General features: G+C 35.5%; 1 protein-coding gene across 4 annotated transcripts in view; it reads right to left on the bottom strand.

The window, feature by feature from the left end:
* SLC30A7 (solute carrier family 30 member 7) overlaps nucleotides 1–21,332 on the bottom strand; it is a 141,608-nt gene extending 120,276 nt beyond the window's left edge. For all 4 annotated transcript variants that reach the window (XR_010340631.1, XR_010340632.1, XM_064371093.1 and 1 more), the window contains exons 1-6: nucleotides 21,092–21,332; nucleotides 20,764–20,865; nucleotides 10,730–10,843; nucleotides 6,943–7,030; nucleotides 5,864–5,990; nucleotides 4,403–4,546 (exon numbers count right to left, since the gene is read on the bottom strand). Coding sequence is in view for 2 of the 4 variants with exons in the window: in XM_064371093.1 (XP_064227163.1) it covers nucleotides 4,403–4,546; nucleotides 5,864–5,990; nucleotides 6,943–7,030; nucleotides 10,730–10,843; nucleotides 20,764–20,865; nucleotides 21,092–21,171 (655 nt within the window). In the remaining 2 variants the exon portion in view is untranslated. The remainder of the gene's footprint in view (nucleotides 1–4,402; nucleotides 4,547–5,863; nucleotides 5,991–6,942; nucleotides 7,031–10,729; nucleotides 10,844–20,763; nucleotides 20,866–21,091) is intronic.
* Between the last annotated feature and the right edge of the window lie 549 nt (nucleotides 21,333–21,881).

Genomic DNA, 21,881 nt, shown 5'->3' with positions numbered 1-21,881 from the left:
AATTACAAATTTATTTTTTTAATTTAATAAAATAATTGAGTGGAGGTAAATTTAGTGGAGGTAATTTTAAAATTCATCAAAGGTATGGAGTATTTCAGGAATTATTATATTAAAAAAGATTAAAAGCACAGGAAACTAAAAACACTGTGAAAATCTTCCAATACTTGTAACATATCTTCTAATACTTTTACAATTGGAAAATTCAGAGAAAATCAAAAGTACTGCTTGAAGTTATGAGGCCCAAGAAATGAAGCCAGGACAGAAAGATAACCTGACCATGGTAATAGTTTTTCAACAGCTTCTAGCTTAATGTGGCAAACTCTTCATACAGAAGAGATAAAAATATTACTTTTTTTCATTTTGCCTTTATGGTGAAAAAAATGCTATAATTTCTATCCTTAAATACCTGGAAAATTACTAATCACCTTTAACACTAAAGCAGAAAATACAGGTAAACAAGACAAAAGATTACAAAAGATTTAAACAATATTTGTTTAAACAGAGCATCAGGAAGACTGACAAGCTTTCTGATCACAACTAACAAAGTATATGCTATGTCATCTGTTCATGGCCCACAGCACCAAAAAGGTAAAAGTATCCTCATCGGTACAGCTTTGGTAGAGCATTGCAATAATATTCTGCAATAACGGAACAAAGAAATACAAAAGCATAATACCACATAATATTTCCTATCTAGATATTATACTGCTGTGTGGGAAGGAAGAAGTAGCTACCCTAAAAAATCCAGCTGATAGCCAAAAGTGTGAGGGATATGCAGTTTTCAATATTATTTTGACATGCGTGTGAGTAAAAAAGTTGGACAAGCAAGGTTTTAAAGCATACCTGTGTAACTGTTATAAAAATACAGCATATTTTAGAGACCGACACAGGCCACAGGCAAAAATAGAGAAGTGGGATTACATCAAATTAAAAAGCTTCCAAATAACAAAATGAAAAGGCAACTTACAGAATGACAGAAAATATTAGCAATCTATGTATCTGATAAAATATATACGGAACTCACAATCAACAGCAAAAGTAAATAAGTAACCTAATTTTAAAATGGTCAGAGTCACAGAAAGACACACAGTGCATGTTCCCACTTACTTGTGGAGTATAAAAAATCAAAACAATTGAACTCATGGATACAAAGAGTAGAAGTATGGTTACCAGAGGCTGGGAAGGGTAGCGTGGTGTTGTAGGGGGAGTGGGGATGGTTAATGGGTACACACACACACACACACACAAAAAAAAAAAAAAAACACAAAAACATAGAAAGAATGAATAAGACCTACTATTTGATAGCACAACAGGATGACTACAGTCAATAATAACTATACCTTTCAAAATAACTAAGAGTATAACTGGATTGTTTGTAACACAAAGGATAAATGCTTGAGGGAAAGATACCTCATCTCCATGATATGATTATTTCACACTGCATGCCTGTATCAAAACATCTCATGTATCCCATAAGAATATACACTGGCCGGGCGCAATGGCTCATGCCTGTAATCCCAGCACTTTGGGAGGTCGAGGAGGGTGGATCACGAGGTCAGGAGTTAGAGACTAGCTTGGGCAACCCGGTGAAACTCAGTCTCTACTAAAACACAAAAAATTAGCTGGGCATGGTGGCAGATGCCTGTAATCCCAGCTACTCGGGAGGGTGGTAGAACTGCTTGAACCCGGGAAGCAGAGGTTGCAGTGAGCTGAGATTGTGCCACTACACGCCACCCTGGGTGACAGAGCAAGACTCCATATCAAAAAAAAAAAAATTCGTGTGATATACCTGTGTGTGTGACACATACACATACATACATATATACATATTGGCCAGGTACAATGGCTCATGCCATCGTACTTTGGGAGGCCAAGGTAGGCAGAGGAGATTGAGACCATCCTGGCTAACATGGTGAAACCCCATCTCTAATAAAAATACAAAAAGTTAGCCAGGCATGGTGACACATGCCTGTAATCCCAGCTACTCAGGAGGCTGAGGCAGAAGAACCGCTTGAACCTGTGAGGCAGAGGTTGCAGTGAGCTGAGATCACATCACTGCATTCCAGCCTTGGTGAAAGAGCAAGATTCCATCTCAAAAATATAAAAAAAATTAAGAATATATGTCTACTATGTACCCACAAAATTAAAAATAAAAAAATAAAAAAATTTATTAAAAAATAAATGAAATAAAAATTTTTTAAAAAATTAAATGGTCAAATATTTGAATGGACATTTCTTTGAAGACATATAAATGGCCAACAGGTATATGAAAAGATGCTCAACATCACTAATCATATGGGAAATGCAAATCAGAATCACAATAATATACCATATCATACCTGTCAGAATGGCTATTACCAAAAAAGCAAAAGACAAGTGTTGGCAAAGCTGTGGAGAAAAGAAAACCCTTGTATACTACTGGTGGCAATGTAAACTGGTACAGACACTATGGAAAACAGTATGGAGGGTCCTCAAAAAAATAATAATGGAACTACCACATAATCAGCAAGCTGGGTATTATGTCCATGAGAATTGAAATCAAGATCGCAAAGAGATATCTGCACTTCCATATTCACTGCAGCATTATTCACAATAGCGAAGACATGGAAGCAACCTAAATGTCCATCAACAGATGAATGGATAAAGAAATGTGGTATATCCATACAATGGAATATAATTCAGCCTTAAAGAAAGAAAGAAATCCTGCTAATTTTGACAACGTGAATGATCCTGAAGGACATTATGCTACGTGAAATAAGCCAGACACAGACAGACAAATACTACATTTATACTACTTATATGAGGAACCTAAAATAGTCAAATTCATAGAAATAGAGAGTAGAACAGTGGTTGCCAGTGGTTGGAGGGAGTTGGAAAGGGGAAATATTAGTCAAAGGCCACAAAGTTTCAGTTGTGCAAAATAAATAGGTCCTAGAGATTTGTATGGCATAGTGCCCATAGTTAATACTGTTTTGTGTACTTAAAAATCTGCCAGAAGTGTAGATCTTATGTTAAGCGCTCTTACTGCAAAAGAGAAAGGAAGAAAGGAAGAAAAGAAAGGAAGAAAAAAAGGAAGAAAAAGAAGAAAAGGAAGAAAAAAAGGAAAAGAAAAAAAGGAAGAAAAGGAAGGAAGGAAGGAAGAAAGGAAGGAAGAAAGAATTGAGTGTAGGAGGAAACTTTCAGTGGGAATGGATATGTTTATTGGAGAAATCATGGTGATGGTTTCATGCCTGCATATTTACCTCCAAACTCATCAAGTTGTATACATATTTACCTCTTTTCATATGTCAATCATATCTCAATAGAGTAGTTAGACATTTTTTTTTTTAGACAGTCTAGCTCTGTCGTCCAGGTTGGAGTCCTGGGTTCAAGCTATTCTCCTGCTTCATGGAAAAATTTCAAAGACTGAAGAATGAAGGGCTTAGAAGGCTCACTCTCCAAGGTCCCTTTCATACTTTCAAATCTAAAGCTTAGGGTTCTGTCTATGTTGCAAATACGAGATAATATGTAAGCATACACTCTATTGAGACTAATCAAATTGTGTCATCTAAGTAGCTTCTATTAAGCTATATTTTATAAACTATATAAAATATACTTCAAAATAAAATACTGAGTTGATAAACACCTCATAACTTAGTACCCAATGCTATATGTTAGCATCTAAATATTTCTAAAGAAACATAATTATCAGGTGACAGACATCAAAAATTATAATACAAGTGGGAAAACTGAAAACCTCTACCATATTTTTGGAAGCCTATATAGCACAAAAGCCCTCGTGATGCTTAAAAAATTTTAATTTTCATTTCCTAAAATGCAATTGTTCCTCATGCACTAACGCTCATTTAATATAGTGGCACTTGGGAGGATGGGAGAGGGGATGGTTAATGGGTACAAAATAATAGTTGAAAGAATGAATAAGACCTAGTATTTGCTAGCACAACAGGGTGACTATTGTCAAATATAATTTCACTGTACATTTTAAAATAACTAAGAGTATAATTGGATTGTTTATAACAAAGGATAAATGCTTGAGGGGATGGAAACCCCATTTACCCTTACGTGATTACTATGTGTTACATGCCTATACCAAAATGTCTCTTGTAACCCATAAATATATACAACTATGATGTACCCACAAAAATTAAAAATTAAAAATAAATACATAAAAGAGTGGCATTTTTTATGATATACCCCCTAGTAAAAAGCTAACATCCACTGCCTTATACCGAATTAATTTCACACTATACTAAAAATACTAGCCCTGGGAACCATTTAGACTGATTCTTTAGAAAAGAAGTTGATTGCGTATCTTTCTAATAAACTATTTCAACTAGGAAAAGTAATCCATAAAAGTTTCATTTATTTGGAGGCTGTCCATTTGTCTTCAGGCTGTACTCACCATGAGAATGAAAGTGTCCATGTCCATGAGCATGATCATGGCTATGTGCAGCACCATGTTTCACATCATGGCTATGGCAATGATCAACATGGCCATGTGGCTGATCTAGAGCACCATTAAAAAGGGAATGACTGTGTCCATGGCCTAGAAAACAAAGTGTTAGCACAGAAGGTATATAAAAATATATAAATGGTTACAATTATACTGATACTAGTGCAAAGAATCAGCTCTAAACTCAGATCAATTCAATAAACATTTACTTGTAAGAAGTGTTACAGATTTATTAAAACAATCCTAAGTTCCTGCTATGGAGTACCAGAAGGTAATAAAGCATAGAGGAAAGTGATAGACCTTCCTGGAAATGAAAATAAGTACTGCCTGGAAGTATACAGAAATATCCAAAGATAACATTATCTAATGTTATTCATTCATTTGAGAAATACATACTTATAATGTTTTATGTTATAGGAATCATTCTAGGCATGGGAGATGAGGCAGTAAACAACAAAGACAAAATTCTTGGCCCCAAATTTTCAAAGTACTATTACATACACTAACACACATTAACAAGACATATGCAAATACTCACATCAAGGAAGACACAAGAAAGCTGTCGCATTTGGTAACAGAATCAGTAAAATTACATTAAAGCAGGTAGAAAGAGCTAAATGCAAAAGCATGCAGAATTGTCTCTCCACAGCATACCCAAAAACAACTAAACCATCAAGAAACGTCTTATACAAGCTACTCTAAGGGACAGAAAAAGAGTGGATGCTATCCAAATCAAAAATACCACTTACATTTACAAAAATTCTAAATACCAGTAAATTAAATCCAGCACTGCACCATATGAAAAAATCATGACAATGAGGATCTCCAAGACATATTTACACAGTACATTTCATACACACAAACATACACCCCTTTTTTTTAGACAGGGTCTTGCTCTGTCATCCAGGTTGGAGACTCAAGCGATTCTTCCATCTCAGCCTCCTGAGTGGCTAGGGCTACAGGCATGCACCACCATGCCTGGCTAATTTTGTATTTTTTTGTAGATGGAGTTTCACCATAAGTGATCCACCTGCCCTGGCCTCCCAAAGTGCTAGGATTATAGGTGTGAGCCACTCTGCCTGGCCCACACAAAACTTTTTGATACGTAGATTTGTTCTGTGGTTTTCCGATATTTATTTTATATAAATGGTATCATACCAAACAGATAAGCTACTGAGGTCTTATAGGATCCATGATAACACACACCACTCTGAGAAGGCACTGAGATGGAGGGTCATAAAGAAGCAGGAGGGATAGTTCAGGAAAACACTCATATAGTCTGTTGACATATTACTTTTGTTATCGGAAATCAATATAGTTTAAATTTAAAAATTAACAATTCTCTCAAGTAAATAATTATGACAGAAAACTAACAGAAAATGAAGAAACAAAGTGTTCTAACCATCATACCAGAGCCATGAGAATGTCCATGACCTCCATGTTTGAAAACAAATATTCCTATTAGGTTTACCACAAACCCAAGAATGGAAACAAGTAGCAGTCTCTCATGGTGGACATCTGGAGGGGCTAATGCTCTCTAGAAAACACATAATCCACACAAATAGCATTGATATTCTTTCTGATTGATCAACTAAGAAAATCATAAGGCAATATTAAACACTTTCAGTTATTTTCAGAATTAAAAGCACTAACAAAATCTGCCAAAACAGTTCATAGAAATAAAAGCAATGCTCACACACTGTAGAAAAAGTAACAATTACTATTTTTAAATAAATATAAACATTTAAAAGCATAAATATTTGGTCCAAAACTTGTTCTTATTTGGTATCTTAAAATACTGTCTTTCATGGCTCATGCCTGTAATCCCAGCACTTTGGGAGGCCAAGGCGGGAGGATCACTTGAGGTCAGGAGTTCAAGACCAGCCTGGCCAACATGATGATACACCGTCTCTACTAAAAATACAAATAAATTAGCCGGGTGTGGTGGCAGCACCTGTAATCCAAGCTACGCGGGAGGCTGAGGCAGGAGAATCGCCTGAACTCAGGAGTCAGAGGTTGCACTGAGCCGAGATTGCGCCACTGCACTCCAGTCTGAGCAACAGAGCAAGACTTTGTGTCAAAAAAAAAAAAAAATACTGCTTTTCATTTTAAATTCATTAATCTTTCAGTTTTCTTCCTTTTTAAAAAATACGCCAAATGTTAAAGATTTCCTGGAAAAACTCTCAGGTCCTAATTTCTTATTGACCTCACTATCCAGATTGTGCCTCTACATTTCATAGTGTTAACACTTCATTCATAACTTGAAAGCATGATCATTTAATTGTTTTCAATTCCAAGAAGATTCATATATATTTAATTTTTTGACTATTTTGTAAACTCCTCTTGTACACACATAATATCTTCTCTAATCCAAGATTGTTCACAATATTTAATGATAGTTGAAAACAGCTCTGTTATATATCTTTAATTAATAAACATTTTCATTACAGAAATGTAATTTACTGACTTTAAGTCATTATCTACTATACCTCAACTCCTTCTGAGAAAATAAAAAAAGCAGTGAAGATCAAAAATAGGCCATTGACAAAGCCAGCCAGAACTTCTGCTCTAACATACCTACAGAGGAACAAAATAAATAACTGAATTATTACATTATTTCTTAAAAATTAAATCATAAAATTACATACATTCAGAGATTCTAAACCGTATGATATGGTTATAAGTGGCCAGCAAAGTCCTAGTATTTATAGTACAGTGCATTTTATTTTATATATATAGTAAAAATGAGGATATGAATTATTATAAATTATGTTTAAAATCAGAATGCCACAAAACACAGATTTTCACAAGCCAATCAAAAGACCTTCTTAGAGTAAGTAGTTTTAGGAAGACCTTTCACAGAAATTTAAATCTCAAGTTGCCACTGGAGAAGGAAAAACAGAACCAGCCAGACAAGTGGAGAAAGAAAGAAGGATTCAGAGATAAAAAGTAGAAAAGGGGGTCTGGAAAAGGGTTTTTTTTTAACTTATTAATTTCTTCTTTTCTAAGAACTCCTTATGCTTTCTGCTTTGTACCTGTTAGCTTTCAAGTCTTTGGAAAGTAGAGCTTTGCTTCTGAAGGAAAATGAAATTATTTCTGACTTATCCCAGAGACAACTTGAGATTTATATTTCTAATACTTTTTCTAAGATTAATAAGTTTAGCATAAACCTTCAATTACCTATTTTCAGAATCTATTTTAGCTTCACATAATTGTAATTAAACTATTTTAAAAATACCTGTCTTTTGTTCCATGGACTTCTGAAGCTTTCTGTTTCCTACCTGTGTGAAGCATTGGGGAAAGATTTTACTTTTCTATATGGTATATTTGGCTTTGTTAAAGTTATCAGAAAGAACTTTAACTTAGCATTTTCAACTTTAATTAAGCATTTAACTTAGCAACATGTTCAAACACCATTCAAAGGGTGCTAACAGCAGTTAAACACTCTGATCCTTAAACAATATAATGTGATCATCAAAACTTGTGCTTTTCCTAGGTTTCTATGTTAACTTCCAGGTAGTATGATTTTTACTGTAAAAATATTTTTAAAGAGAATTCTTGAAAATGTATTCTATAAAGTTATGTTGGAGTTTATGCTGTCAAGTGCAATCCAACATAGCATGTATTTCTATGCCAGAAATTGCCTATTTCTATCTTCTAACACATCCAAATAACATATTACTTGTCAAAACATAAAATTTTTTTGTTTTTCTGGTGAAAAGTGCATTAAATTCAAATAATTTGCAGCCAGCTTTCCATAACCTACACTTAGGAATTTATCTAATAAATCAGCAGGGTTACTATCCAAAAATAAAAAGTATTTTCGTTTAATCCACCCTTGTAGTCCCATTAACTAATGCTTGACTGAAAGCCTTTTGTGCCTGAGTTCTACCAGATTTCAAGATCAAAGGCAAGAATGTTTTTCAGGCATCTTTTTGTTTCTGATTCCTAGCTTAGTAGGTGTGCTCCCTAAATCCAGATAAACTGTTGGAGTGATTTAATTAGCTTGAGTTTAACACACATTTGTTAAACTTGGTTGTAGGTTCAAAACTAAAAACACATAACAACTAAACACACTTGCCTTTACAAATAACTGTGTTTACTTAACAGATTGAATAGGTCTTAGAATTAGAATATGTAATTCATGAATGTGCTGTTGCCTAACTAATTATGACTGGTATTAGATTCTTGAGCCAGGAAGAAAAATAGAAAAGATTTAAGTGTAAGTAGACATGCATATACACATGTATGTATGTATCTATCTACCTACTGGATGTATATTACTTTTATGCTAGCTTTGCTCTTTAAAAAATAAGAGTGTGGCAAGATACAAAGATGACTTTGTATATAAAGAATTACTTAAAAGTCCTTGCTTGCTCTCATATTCCACAACTCTTTCTTCTATTGCAGAGTCAGTTGGCTACTGCGGACATCCTGAATCGGCGGAGGGTAGGGAGGGACGGTATGTGAATTCATCCCTGTGTTTAACATGAATCAATCAGTGTCATTTTGATGTCCTGACACCAGTAGTTTACAAATGATGCTACTTATTACTACAGCAATTATTCATAGTGTTAAATATTTTACCAGCTTTTATTCTTTAATCTTTCCCACAAGAAAACACACACACATAAGGAGAGCACAGGATTAAATTAACAGTGGAAAGAATATTATTCTCTTGTATCAACTAGCTAAAGCTGAATATTAAAATCTGCTGTAGTAGTGAAGGTATTCAAAGCTATTCCTAAAAACCATTTTAGAGCAGGAGACAGTACATTCTAAATTGGAAACAATAGAAACTCTAAGCATTAAAGAACTGAGAATTTTTAATAGTCAGCTACTGTTTATTCAGAAAGACTGTTGTATTCAATTAGATTTCTGATATATAAATAACTAATTTTCCAACAAAAATTCTAATTTTGGATATAATCTTTCTTTAATAATCTAAAATATACTTAATCTTTTAGTAACTATTGTTTAAATTATTTGCATATCACCAATATCATGCCATAAAAAGTGTTTTTATCTGAACTGTCAAGCTGTTTGAGTTTATAGATACACAGGATCTACTGCTCTATACTATAAAAGGTAAAATTAGTATTTTTTGGCTCACTTTTTACAATTTCACAAATAACCATATCCCTTGGTTATAACTAAAATCAGCAAGTTCTGCCACAGAACTTCATATCTCCTTTTTAGCAATCATCACAATATATAGCTATTACCGTATTTTTACAGAACTTTTTCCCCATGAGACCACAAGTTCCTAGAAGCCAGGAGGCATGTCTTATTCATCTTTATATCATTAGAACTAGAAAAGTATTTGACTTACATGGACCCTCAATAAATATCTAAAGAGAAAAAGAGCATGTGAAAGAAAGAGTGTGTGCTTGCTAAAGGAAGGAAGCAAAGCCAGGGAGAAAGAGGAAGCAGTGAAGAGACAAGAGTAAACGACAGAACAAGAGGCATAAGAGACAGTGCATGTAAGAAGGTGGTTGTAAAAAGGACAGAGAGTGAGAGAAACTGCACAGGAAAGGCAGACCTCAGGAAAGGAGAATCAGTGAAGGAAGGAAAGACAGACTTGGAAAGGGAGACAAAAAGCAGAGCTAAAGAGGTTACCAGAAGGGGAGGAGGAGAGAGAGAGCCTGAGAGATAAAGGGTGAAAAGGTAGAAGAAAAGAGCAGGAGGAAAGAAAGAATAAAACAGGAAAAGTATAGGGGGAAAGAAGAAGGAAGAGAGAGGAAAAAAGATCATGAGCACAAGCCCAAGTGACAAGAAGCAAAGAATAAGAGAAGGAAAAGGGAGCTCAGGAGAAGATAAGAGAAAGTAAGAGCAGGACGGGAACAAGAGTGTGAGACAGAAAATATGAGAGAGAGATGAAGAAGGATGAGAATGTAAAAGAGCACTCACAGGGGAAAGGAAGAGGAGGAAAAGGATAGAGGGAAAGAATCAGTGAGAAAGCAGAAGAGAGAGGGAATAGGAAAGACAGAGGGGTGGGGATGAGAAAGAAACAGAGTATGCGTCCTGAGCTCTGCTTACACATAATCACACTGCAAAATATTCTGTCAACTCAAAAAAAGAAACACTCAGGCAGTGTCATCAAATAATGAAAAATCCATTGCTTCCTCCAATCAGAGGTGGCAAAAATCAAATTATGCCTCTAAGATGATCCAATGTAGTCCCTTCAGCATAAAGTTACTCTACAAATATTTGATTAATTGTCCAGCAAGTATATGAGAAGAAATATGTTACATACAAGCAGATTTTTCTTCTTACCCATAAGAGAAAGCATCATTATCTCTCCATTTTGAAATAACAGAAGCTGCCAGTCCAGCCAAAATGGCAGTGCTATCGAAAAACATGTGAAAAGAGTCGGAAATCAAGCCTAAGCTGAAAAAGAACAAACACATTGACAAATTATAATAAAAACCAAATAGTAGACATCCTTCTCTGAAAATCTAAGATTCAATCTTTGTTCATCAGGAATTAACCTTCTGAAACAATTTAAATATGCTATATAGATAGCTATCGAGGATTAGTTTTAAATATCTAAAAAGTAAACCCTTACATTCCTGCACAAGAAAAGCCCAGCTGCTGTGAGAGAGGTAGAAACAAAAACATCTGCTGCTGGGTACAGGGTAGGAATTTGACCACCCCTTGCAAAGGTCTGATGCCACTGAAAGAGAGGTAGGAAAAAAATGCCATCTGCTACTGGGACGAGGCTGATACCAACTTGCACCTAGGATCTTACAAAGCAAAGTTTTGCTATTGTTGAGTGTCCTGCTCCTCCCTTTTGAGAACAGGCTGAGGACAGTGGGGACAGGCTGGGAGAGAGGGAGAGCTGCAGGATCATTATTACTTACCCTGACACTCAGGTGCACAGGCTTGCCTGACTAGGGATACAACAAGATAACCTGGTCCCACCCTTCCCACCAAGCCTTGAATAACGTAGAGGGAACAGCAAACTACCAGTGAGAGCACAGAGATATGTGCAGAACTTGCTGAAAGCTGAAAGTAGCTTAAAAAAGTCCTCCAATACTCCAAATCCAATACTAATCACAAAGTAGTAGAAACCACTGGAAAAATTTAAAGACTGTGGTTTATCAGCAACAACAAAACACAAAACCCAGTTCAACTTCAGTTCAGCTATTGAAACTAAGATAGTTTCAAAAGTACCACACTAATGGCCAGACAGAAAAATAGGTGGGCCTATTTCTGGACATATACAGTCTCTATTATTCTTTTAAACACAATGGCCAGCACTCAATGACAAAATCATGAAAAAAGAAAAGAGAGACTCATTGTTAAGAGCTACAACAGTCAACAGAATCAGAACCAGAAATGGCCCAGATGTTGGAACTATTAGATAGGACTTTAAAACAAATGTAATTAATATGTCAAAGGATATGGTATGAAGTCAGAGAAAATTCATTAACAAATGAAGAATTTCTGCAGATAAAAACTATAAAAGAATATAATGGAAATGATAAATTTGCTTTAATTACAATATGGAAGAATAATATTCATGGGCTTCTGAGCAGATTGACACAGAGAGAAAGAATCAGTTAGGTCAAAAGAAGTTATATGAAGTGCACACACAGAGAAAAGGGAGTAGAAACAAACAGACAAAGAAAGCAGAGCATCCCAAACCTGTCTGGAAGAACTGAACGTACTAAAATACATGTATTTAGAGTCTCAGGAGCCAAGAAGAAAAAAAGAAAGGGGTAGGAAAAGTATTTAAAGAGAAAATGTCTCAGAATTTTCCAAAATTTATAAAAGAAAAGAAATCACACAGATCCAAGAAGCTTAATGAATCTCAAGTGAGGAGAAAACCCTATACACTTCACAAACCACTAAACACCAAAGAGAAAGAAAAAACGTTTAGAAAACCGGAGGGGAAAAAATAGAAAAATTAAATTTAAAAAATAAAGATATAATTTATAGCATGTTTTTCATCAGAAACTATTCAAGCCAGAATGCAATGGAGCAACATCTTTAAAGTATTGGAAGAGAAAAAAACCACTGTCAACAACGTAATGTATGACAGTAATAGCATACAGGATGGAATAAGAAAATCAAAGCGTATCATTGTAAGGTTCTTATCAGATAGATACATGAAATGAGATATTATTTGTGATAACTTAGAGATGAATATTATATATACTAAAGCACCCACTAAGAAAAGCCACCAAAAGGAGGACAGGAAATCCTCTACCAACACAAAGCAGACATTCTGCTATCACTGGGGATGGAGCAGGAAAATTGTCTCCATCCAAGACCATAGACATACACACAGTAGAGTTTGGCTGTCACAGAAGGAGTAAAAATGTTGACAAAAATCATACCCCTGAGGTTTAGGCTTACAGAATCTATCAAAGATGAAGACTGGGTCAAGTTAACAAGTAAATTCACCATAAACTGGGTACTGAATAATGAGCAACAGCAGTCTACAGCTTGGGTAGGGGCAAGAGCATGAAGAAATGCACTTCTGTGGCACAGGCACCATACAGCGTCTACTAAAAGCACAAGGTCTAACCAACTAATGGTCTGACAGACAAGGCATACCTATTTCCGATCATAAATGCTATTACTTCAGTATCTACTGTTTTTTACTCATAATGTCCAGTATTTGATAAAAAATTTCAAGAAGTCACTGTGGAGAAAGCAGTTAACAGAACCAGACCAAGACATTGACCGAAATACCGGAACTATTATAAACTGTAATTAATATATTAAAGGATCTATAGAAAAAATGAACAAAATATATGAGCCAATGGGGACTTCAGTAGATAACTGGGAAATATAAAAAACAATCAAATGAAAATGCTAGAAACAAAAAACAAGGTATCAGTGATAAATAATTCTTCCAATTGGCTTATCACAGACTGGACACAGTTGAGGAAAGAAATCAGTGAACTTGAAGAGAAGTTAATAAAAATTTTCTGAAAGCAATCATCAGTTCAGTCTTTAAAAACAAGCTTCTGAAGTCAGAATACCTGGGTTCAAATCTCAGCTCCATATTTACTCGTTCTGTGACTACTAAGTTGCTTAACTTCTTTATGCGTCAATTTAGCCATCACTTAAACAGGGTAATAGTACAAAAGTGCCATAATTCTTATAATAATTGAGTTAATATATGTGAAACATTTACCACAATGTTTGTCACATTAAAGACATATAAATATTCCTATTATTACTAATTATTAATAAATTACTATTAATTATTAACTATTACTAATGCTTATAATGCCTGGTGTCCCCAAGTACAACCCATACCTCTTAATATTTGGCTAGATGCTAAAGCTTTCATCAGTTGGAAGTGCTACAAACTGAAAGTCAAAAACATTCTACATAGTTTTAAAGTACAGTTTTAAATTTTTCTCATAATTTGGAATAATTATAGAATTCAAAACTAAGTCAAAGCACATTATTTACCCACAAGAAAAAGCACAGTAATTCACAGATCTCTGCCAAATCCTTACAAAAAAGTTTAGAAAATGTCTTAAACTTTTATCATGAACCTTATTTATTCCATTGAAACATAGATAGATGTATTAGAAAGTTTAAGTGCAGATAGTACTCTAACCATCTCATCTGATACCTAACTCAAAGCAGAATGAGAATCTGTGAATATATGAAAAACCAAAATGATAAAATTGATACATGAGGACAAGGTAAGGGGCATGTTATTCATGTAATTCTCTTAGATTTAATACTTTAAGATTTGTTCTTGGATAGATTACTGATAATTACACACTTCAACCATAACATCTATGTAACATGGAAAATGATTTAACTTTATTTTGAAGTATGAAAGACTCATGTGAAGAATTTTTCTATACTATGATAAAACAACTAATAAAGACATTGTCTATGATTTTGTTTTCTAACCCCCAAGAAAAGATTAATATGACAAAATACTGTTAAAATTTGATTTCAGAAAACTATCTTTCTATTCTGATAAAATGGCATAATTGTGTTCACTTTATGGAATTTTGTAACTAAATTTAAAAGTTAATTTTGGGAACTAAATTAGACTACATATTTAATAGGTTTATTTTTTCCTCCGTAGGTATGGTTTTTAAATGTTTTAATTTCTTAATGTAAGTGTTTTATTAGTATATATGACTTTTATTTTAAATGACTGTAATCAGTTTTAGAAGGCAAGGCATTCATTCTAAATAAACATTTACTAATTTATTGATCTATTCTACTATCTATTTCACTATATATTTAGTAAGACATTGTCATAGGTTGAATTGTGTTCCTGCTCCCAGATTCCTATGTTGAAGTCCTAACCTCTAGTACCTGAGAATATGACCTTATTTAGAAACAGGTTCAATGCAGATGTAATTAGTTAAGATTATTCCATTAAGGTGAGCTCTAATCCAGTGTCCTTATAAAAAAGAAAAATTTGGAAGAGGACACATAGATCACCATGCAAAGATAAGGCAGAGATCAGGTGATGCTCCTATAAGCCAAAGGTTGTCCAAGATTACCAGCAAACCAAGTGAAGCTACAGAAAGATCATGGAACAGATTCTTCCTCAGAGCCCTCAGAAAAAAATCAACCCTGATGACACCTTGATCTCAGACTTCTAATTTTTAGAACTGTGAGACAATAAATTTCTGTGGTTTAACCCACCTAGTTTGTGATGTTTTGTTACATCAATCTAGCAAACTAATACATACTACTTTTTTTTTAACAAATTTATTTTATATACATACAATATACACCAAACATTACCTTAATGCAAAAAAATAAATTCCTTTTGCATACAATAGTAGTCAAGTTCCCTTTAAAGAGGTGTGGCTATAGCATGGTAATTTTAATACTTATCAAAATGAAATTTTATTTATATTTTAAGTAAATTTAATTAGCTTTAAAATATTATTGTAGTACTTAATAAAATGTGACTACCTGAAAAACTACACCCTCTTTTGAGATGGAAGAACATGATGCTCTCTTAAAACATTGCAACATGAGATACTTTCCCTTAAATCTGATGTCATGATTTAAAATTACCTAGCTGCAAATATACACACAAACTCATGTGAAAAATAGTCTATTTTTAGTTCTCTGCTCACCTATCACATGTAAAAGTACTGCTTATGAGGAATGTCGATTTTACTACTCATATTCAATCTTAGCATACGTTTCTGATTATGAATTATATTTAAACTATATGGCATAAATTTCCTTAAAAAATAAAGGTAGCATAGAAAATACCTAAGGTTATATGATTGAAACACCAAAGGTAACTTCAGTAAACCGTGATAAAGAAAAACTGGTTGTGAAAATCTATATACTTGTTGTACACTCCTCTTTAAACAATGCTAGTTTCTCTAAAATGTATTTGTAAACTTTTTTAAATGACTACCTTCTAAAGAGATTTTAACATGGAAAACCAGCCAGGTGCAGTGGCTCATGCCTGTAATCCCAGCACTTTGGGAGGCCAAGGTGGGTGGAACATGGCAAAACCCCTTCTCTCCTTAAAATACAAAAGTTAGCGGGGCTTGGTGGCATGCACCTGTACTCCCAGCTACTTGGGAAGCTGAGGTGGAACAATTGCTTTAAGTCAGGAGGCGGAGGTTACAGTGAGCCAAGATCACACCACTGCACTCCAGCCTGGGCAACACAGTAAAACTCTGTCTCAAAAACGAAGAAAAAAAGAAAACTTACTAGTGTATAAAGGAGAAACCTGAATACGGAAGCAAAAACAGCATAAATGTCAACAGAACATATGGCAAAAGAAACTTTTGAAAAGAATTTTATTTATGGTCTATTGGAGGTAAAAACAAAGAAAGGGAGAAAAGAAGCTATAAATTAAGAGAGACTTAAGAGACATATAAGCTAAATACTATGTATGGCTCTTGTTTGATTTCTAATCTGTAAAACCAAATGTGAAAAGAATTATGAGACAATGAGGAACACCTGAATACTCACTACCTGCTATTAAAGAGTCATTAGTTTCACAGGTGATAATGGTTTTCAGTTATGTTAAAGGAGAGTGGATTTTATCTTTTAGAGAAGTATAATGAAATAGTTATGGAAGAAATTACATCTTCTGTCTGTTTTAAATCAATCCAGTGGTGGGACAGGGACAACAGATGAAATAAGATAGACCATGTACTGATAAATATTAAGGCTGGGTGATGGGTACATGAGGTACATTAAACTCTCTACTTTTATATATGTTTAAAATATCCCATGATAAAAAAATTTTTTTAAAGGTCTATTGGTAACTTAGCTAACAGTATATTTATATTGTTTGTTAAACGTGTTCAAAATTGAAAATAAGGAATCATCATAATTCACAAATCCCTTACCAGCTAGTTTCCATGATGTAGAAAGATGGGGGGGAGATATTGATAATAACTATTAATTTATTATCAGGAAATTAGAAAATTCTTAGAATCCTGACATTGGCAAAGTCGATAAACTAAATGAGTTACAGTAAAATAACCCACAACTCCACTACATTCCATTATACAGTCCCTTATTTTAAAAAAATTCTCAGCAACATGGAATACTTATCTATGTTTTTAAGGTGGAAAATAAAACTATAGGAAAGCAAAAGGCATCACCATAAGCTGGTAAGTAATGCTGCCTTTTGAGAAGGAAAAAGTTGATTTTAAAAGACTAAGATATATGAAAATTTGAATAGAAAAACATGTGATTGATATTAGTATTTTTCTTCACTAAGGAGTTACTTTACAAACATCTGCTGTGAAATAATATATTGAAGTAAAACCAAATAAATGTCTCGTATTGTGTTAAACATTTCTTGAACAAATATTTACTTTGTTAACACAAAGACATTAACCTTTAGAGTTACCTAAGTGTCTTCTATGTCTAAGGGAAAAATGGTTCCAACAGCTTTGGTAAGAAATACTACTGAAATCAAATCTGCTAATAATGAGGTAAAAATGAAAGAAAACCATAAAACACAGAAACTATATTGAGATACTAGAAAAAAACAGCATGATGGGATTGACAACTTGGACAATAGGTGCTGTAGGCTCTGCTGCTCACTTGGGAAGTAAAAAACTCTAGGCCTCAATTTTCCACCAATAGAAGATCAAAGGTTAGTTTCTCTCCCTCATAAAGACTACATTTGCAACTAGGCATGACCATGTGATAAAGTTTTAGTGAATGCATTGTGTGTTAGCATCCAGATAAATCTTAAAAAAATAACATGCACACCTTTTGCCTCTTTTTCTCTGCATTCTAGAGATTATGCTGCCAGGGATGGCTAGAACACTAGCAGCCATCTTGGAAATGAAGTTTTATCTTGTTTAAGCAACCATTATTTTAGGTTTTTGTTTTGTTTTGTTTTGTTTTGAGATAGAGTATTACTCTGTTGCCCAGGTTGGCGGGTGGTGGTGCAATCTCAGATCACTGCAGCCTGTCTCCCAGGTTCAAGCAATGTTCATGCCTCAGCCTCCCATGTAGCTGGGATTACAGGTGTGCAGTTTTTCTGTAACTTGAAAACAAACTTAATCCTAGATGGTACAAAACTACATTCTTATACTATGTTACCTTGAAATTAGTCAGTTACTCAACAATAAATTAGTAAATGAAAAATAAAATACTAGAAGGAAAGCATCCTAGAAGGAAGGGAAAAATTACATATAGTATTTTTACCATTTTCTTCACAATTTCTAAGAGTGAGAGAAAGGGATTTAATATTTTGTTGTTATTTTCCCTTAACAGGGGTAGTTAGCATGTTTTGTATAGGTAGTGTCATTCTATACATTAATTATTCCCTCATTCTTTCATTTAGCAAATATATATTAAGCATCCACTATGTGCTATGTACTAAAGTAACTGCATAAGCTAGAAAAGATCCCTACATTAATAAAGTTTACATTCTAGCGGAAAGGTGAAAGGTAGCAGATATTTAATGAGGGGGAAAAATATATAACAACTAACTATTCTTCCACTGAAGATACCTACTCATCATCAAAAATATAAATCAACTATAATTAAGTTCTTTCATTAAAATGAAGGCTCTGAACAAGAACTAGAACAATTTAACACTGTTAAAATTAGGTACACTGTTTCTATGAACCTTTATTTGTGAAGTGTTTTATTCACATTTTAGTCCTCTATGGGAAAAAATTCCTGATATTTCATGTTCCCAACAAGTTGAACTTTATTTTTACAGAATGAAATTCAACACAGAATTGACAATGACACACAAAATGAGTTTTGGAAGAAATATAATCAAGGAACTCTAAAGCTAATCGAACCTACAGGAATAGAGATAATCTGGTCATATAAAGAAATTATTGGTCAGTCAACAAAAGGAACTAAAAATTTGGGTGTCTAAATAAAACACAGAAAGTCAGATTATAAAAAGTCCAGAGATTTCTAAATCTGCCCAAATATCAATGAGATCTGTACTCAAAATTAATATTTAAGAATAATTGGTTGTAAATATGGAGATTAACGTAAATGGGCATGAGATGACAGACACGTGCTAAATGATCTAGGTACAATACACACTGCAGCTAGATTTCAAATCTAGCTAGAAGACATAACACAACAACAAATAGTATAAGCTGGACTGGTAAAGAAGAACATGTCACCTAAGGGTAAAAGAACAAGTCACCTACAACTGATGTTTTTGTTATGCACTGCTGCATACTAACCTAAAAAACAATGGTTTTAGTAATTTCTCCAATAGATCTCTACAGATCAGAAGTTACTACAGATGCAGCTTTCCATGAAAGGTGGTTTAGCAACTTCAAGTGTGAATCTCTTGAACCAGATATTTCACAGGGTGACATGCAAAGGAAAGCCATAGTGAAATATTGCAATATAAACTATCTGTAGCAAAATATGCATATATAAGCTATGATACACTCCTGATACAATCAGCACATATGCCAAAATTATAGCATAATTTAGGAAAAAACAAATGTAAAATATATTGTAAATATATATTTATGATAAAGTGTCATTTCAAGTAAAAGTGTTTCCAACATCTACAACACATTACAGTGTGTTAATATTATGGGATTAAAAAATTAATCTAGGATGGGGTATCCTTCAGATAAACATATCTGATTCCCAAAGGATTCCAAATGGTTATTACAAATATTAAGATTTCATTGTGTCAATATGCCTTTATACCCAAGTGTTGACTAAACCAGTAACCTTCATAATCTGCTGTTTATTATTTTTTGTAAAACTGAATTGATGGTTGAATTGAAAGAAGCCCACGTATTACAAAAATGTATACATGTCACAAAACCTGGTGATATTACCTGTCAATGTTTGATCTCAACAGAAGTAAAGATCAAGGACAGCAATTTTCTCTGAAAATGGGTCTTAAAGAACAGAGACTATTTAATAAATAGAGACTATTTAACAAAGTCTATTTAATAAATAGAAAATAGGTTCTTAATCTAGAGTCCAAGATTTAGTACAGAGAACCCAACAACATCCTGAAGATTTATGTAGAGTTCTGAGCGTTGGCTTTCATCAGATTTTTGAATGAGTATGCGATCTAAAGAAAGAATTAGTACACCTAGGAGTGTGATGGTCTTACTGTTAGCAGAACAACTTCATAAGACCTTAAGTTACTCAACAGCAAATACCTGAATAATAGTAACTTCACTGCCAGAGAGTTATACCCTAGATTTTCCTACTCCTAAGGATGTTTCAAAAACAAAAACAAAAACCTCCAAAGGTGCCACCAAAAGCCAAGAAATGTTAAGGTTTTAGAAAACTCTATGGGATTTTTCCATTGCAGTTAAGACTATAGGAAAATCATGAGTCAGTTTCAGCATTAAAGAGAGAAGAGAATGACACTTATTTCTCCAGATATCCCTTTATAAAACCTCTTCCCCATTCCAAGCCCAAATAACAAACTAAGTAGAACATCTCAGATATATCCTCTCAGAATCTTAAGAGTGAAATCCAAATGCCACTCCCCCCTGAGAGGCAGCAAACAGGTTTCTCCCAATTACAACAAAGTGGTAGCTAAGGCCTGCAATTAGAAATGAAGGATTCTGTCCATCTGCTAAAATAATAAAGGGGCTTTGTCAGTCTTGTCTGATGGAGCTGGAGAGAAGGGTGACAAGAGAGGTTGCACAGGATAGGCCTCAGATCTTACTCAAGAAATGTAGCCCTACCAGACTGGTGAGGGTATGAGAAAGCAACTCAGCAGCAGAGGTAAGTGCCAAAGGTAAGACCTGAACCTCCTGGTGAGGAGCGACGTGGCATTAAGCAAACAGTGCTTCGTCCCCCACCCCGCCCCACACCCTGCTTCCGCCCAAACCATTTTCCCCTTTGGTTACCAGTTACTCCAGATGCCGTAGAGTAGTTCCACAAAAGCGAAAGAGAGGTTCAGGCAAAGGAAGAAAAACAGGTTCCGGGACGTCTTGTCGGACAGGATAGACCTGGACATGGTACACGTGGAAAAGAGCCGGGAGAGTTAAGGAGGTGCCAGGACCCCGAGACTGGGTACCTTTTTCAAGACCCTCCCATTCGACACGCTCCTTTCCGCACATCTAGGGGTTGAAGGGGAGTTTCTGATACTCCCTCCCTGGACCTCGGCCATCCTGAGGTCTGGGCCTTCTCCCTTTCTGCCGGACACCCCCTCCCCGCAAACACAGCACCCCGCACCTAAACCAGCCCGAGATCTTGCCGAACAAATTGAACTTGGGTGGTTTGTATTCATCGTCCTTGATGGACAGGGGCAACATCTTCTCTGCCCGGCGAAGGGCCGGGTCTACTCCCTTCTAGAAGTGGTTCCGTGGGGTGATGGCAGTGATAGTAGAGACGCCTCAGACGGGAATCCCCAGCGCTTGTCCCGGCCCGCGCGCCGCTGCTAGACACAGACAGACCCAGACACACACCCGGGAACTCGCTTACTTCCGGCCCGGGCCGCGCAACGCGTCCTGGGACTGGAAAGGAGGGAGGCCGGTCGCGGGCGGGGCCTGCGCGGCGGTGGGCGGGATTTTGGGCGGTGGGCGGGGCTTGCGGCGGGGGCGGGGTGGGAGAGATGTTGGAGCTGTTGAGGGACGCTAGGTGGCAATTACCAGGGGTTGTGAGGTGGTGACCTGGGGTGGAGTCCTGCCACCCGGACTCAGGAAGAAAATCCTGAGGTGGCGACCTGAAGACTGGGCTGGCGGGAGATGGAGAGCCCAACCTACCGCCTACCACCAGTGTTCCCGGATGCATGTGCTCCAGCGCCTGCCCTTTCGCCATTTCCCCCTATTGGCATTAAATCCTGGTGTGGTAGATATCAGTGATTAAAAGTCTAGACAGCCACGTGTTCTATTGCCGCCAGTCTGCAGGAAACGCAAGTGATCGTTTTGCTGCGTTAACTCTATGGTCGCCCAAATCTTAGGAATCCATTACACGCCACCACCAAAACAGCGCTTGACCTCCTGGACTGCCACGCAGGAGGCGA

Source organism: Aotus nancymaae, unplaced genomic scaffold (assembly GCF_030222135.1).
Source record: "Aotus nancymaae isolate 86718 unplaced genomic scaffold, 86718_ANA_hifiasm-v0.15.2.pri h1tg000117l, whole genome shotgun sequence".
NCBI classification, from domain to species: Eukaryota; Metazoa; Chordata; class Mammalia; order Primates; family Aotidae; genus Aotus; species Aotus nancymaae.
Note: the sequence above shows the minus strand (reverse complement) of the source record. Positions and strands in the feature narration are given on the sequence as shown.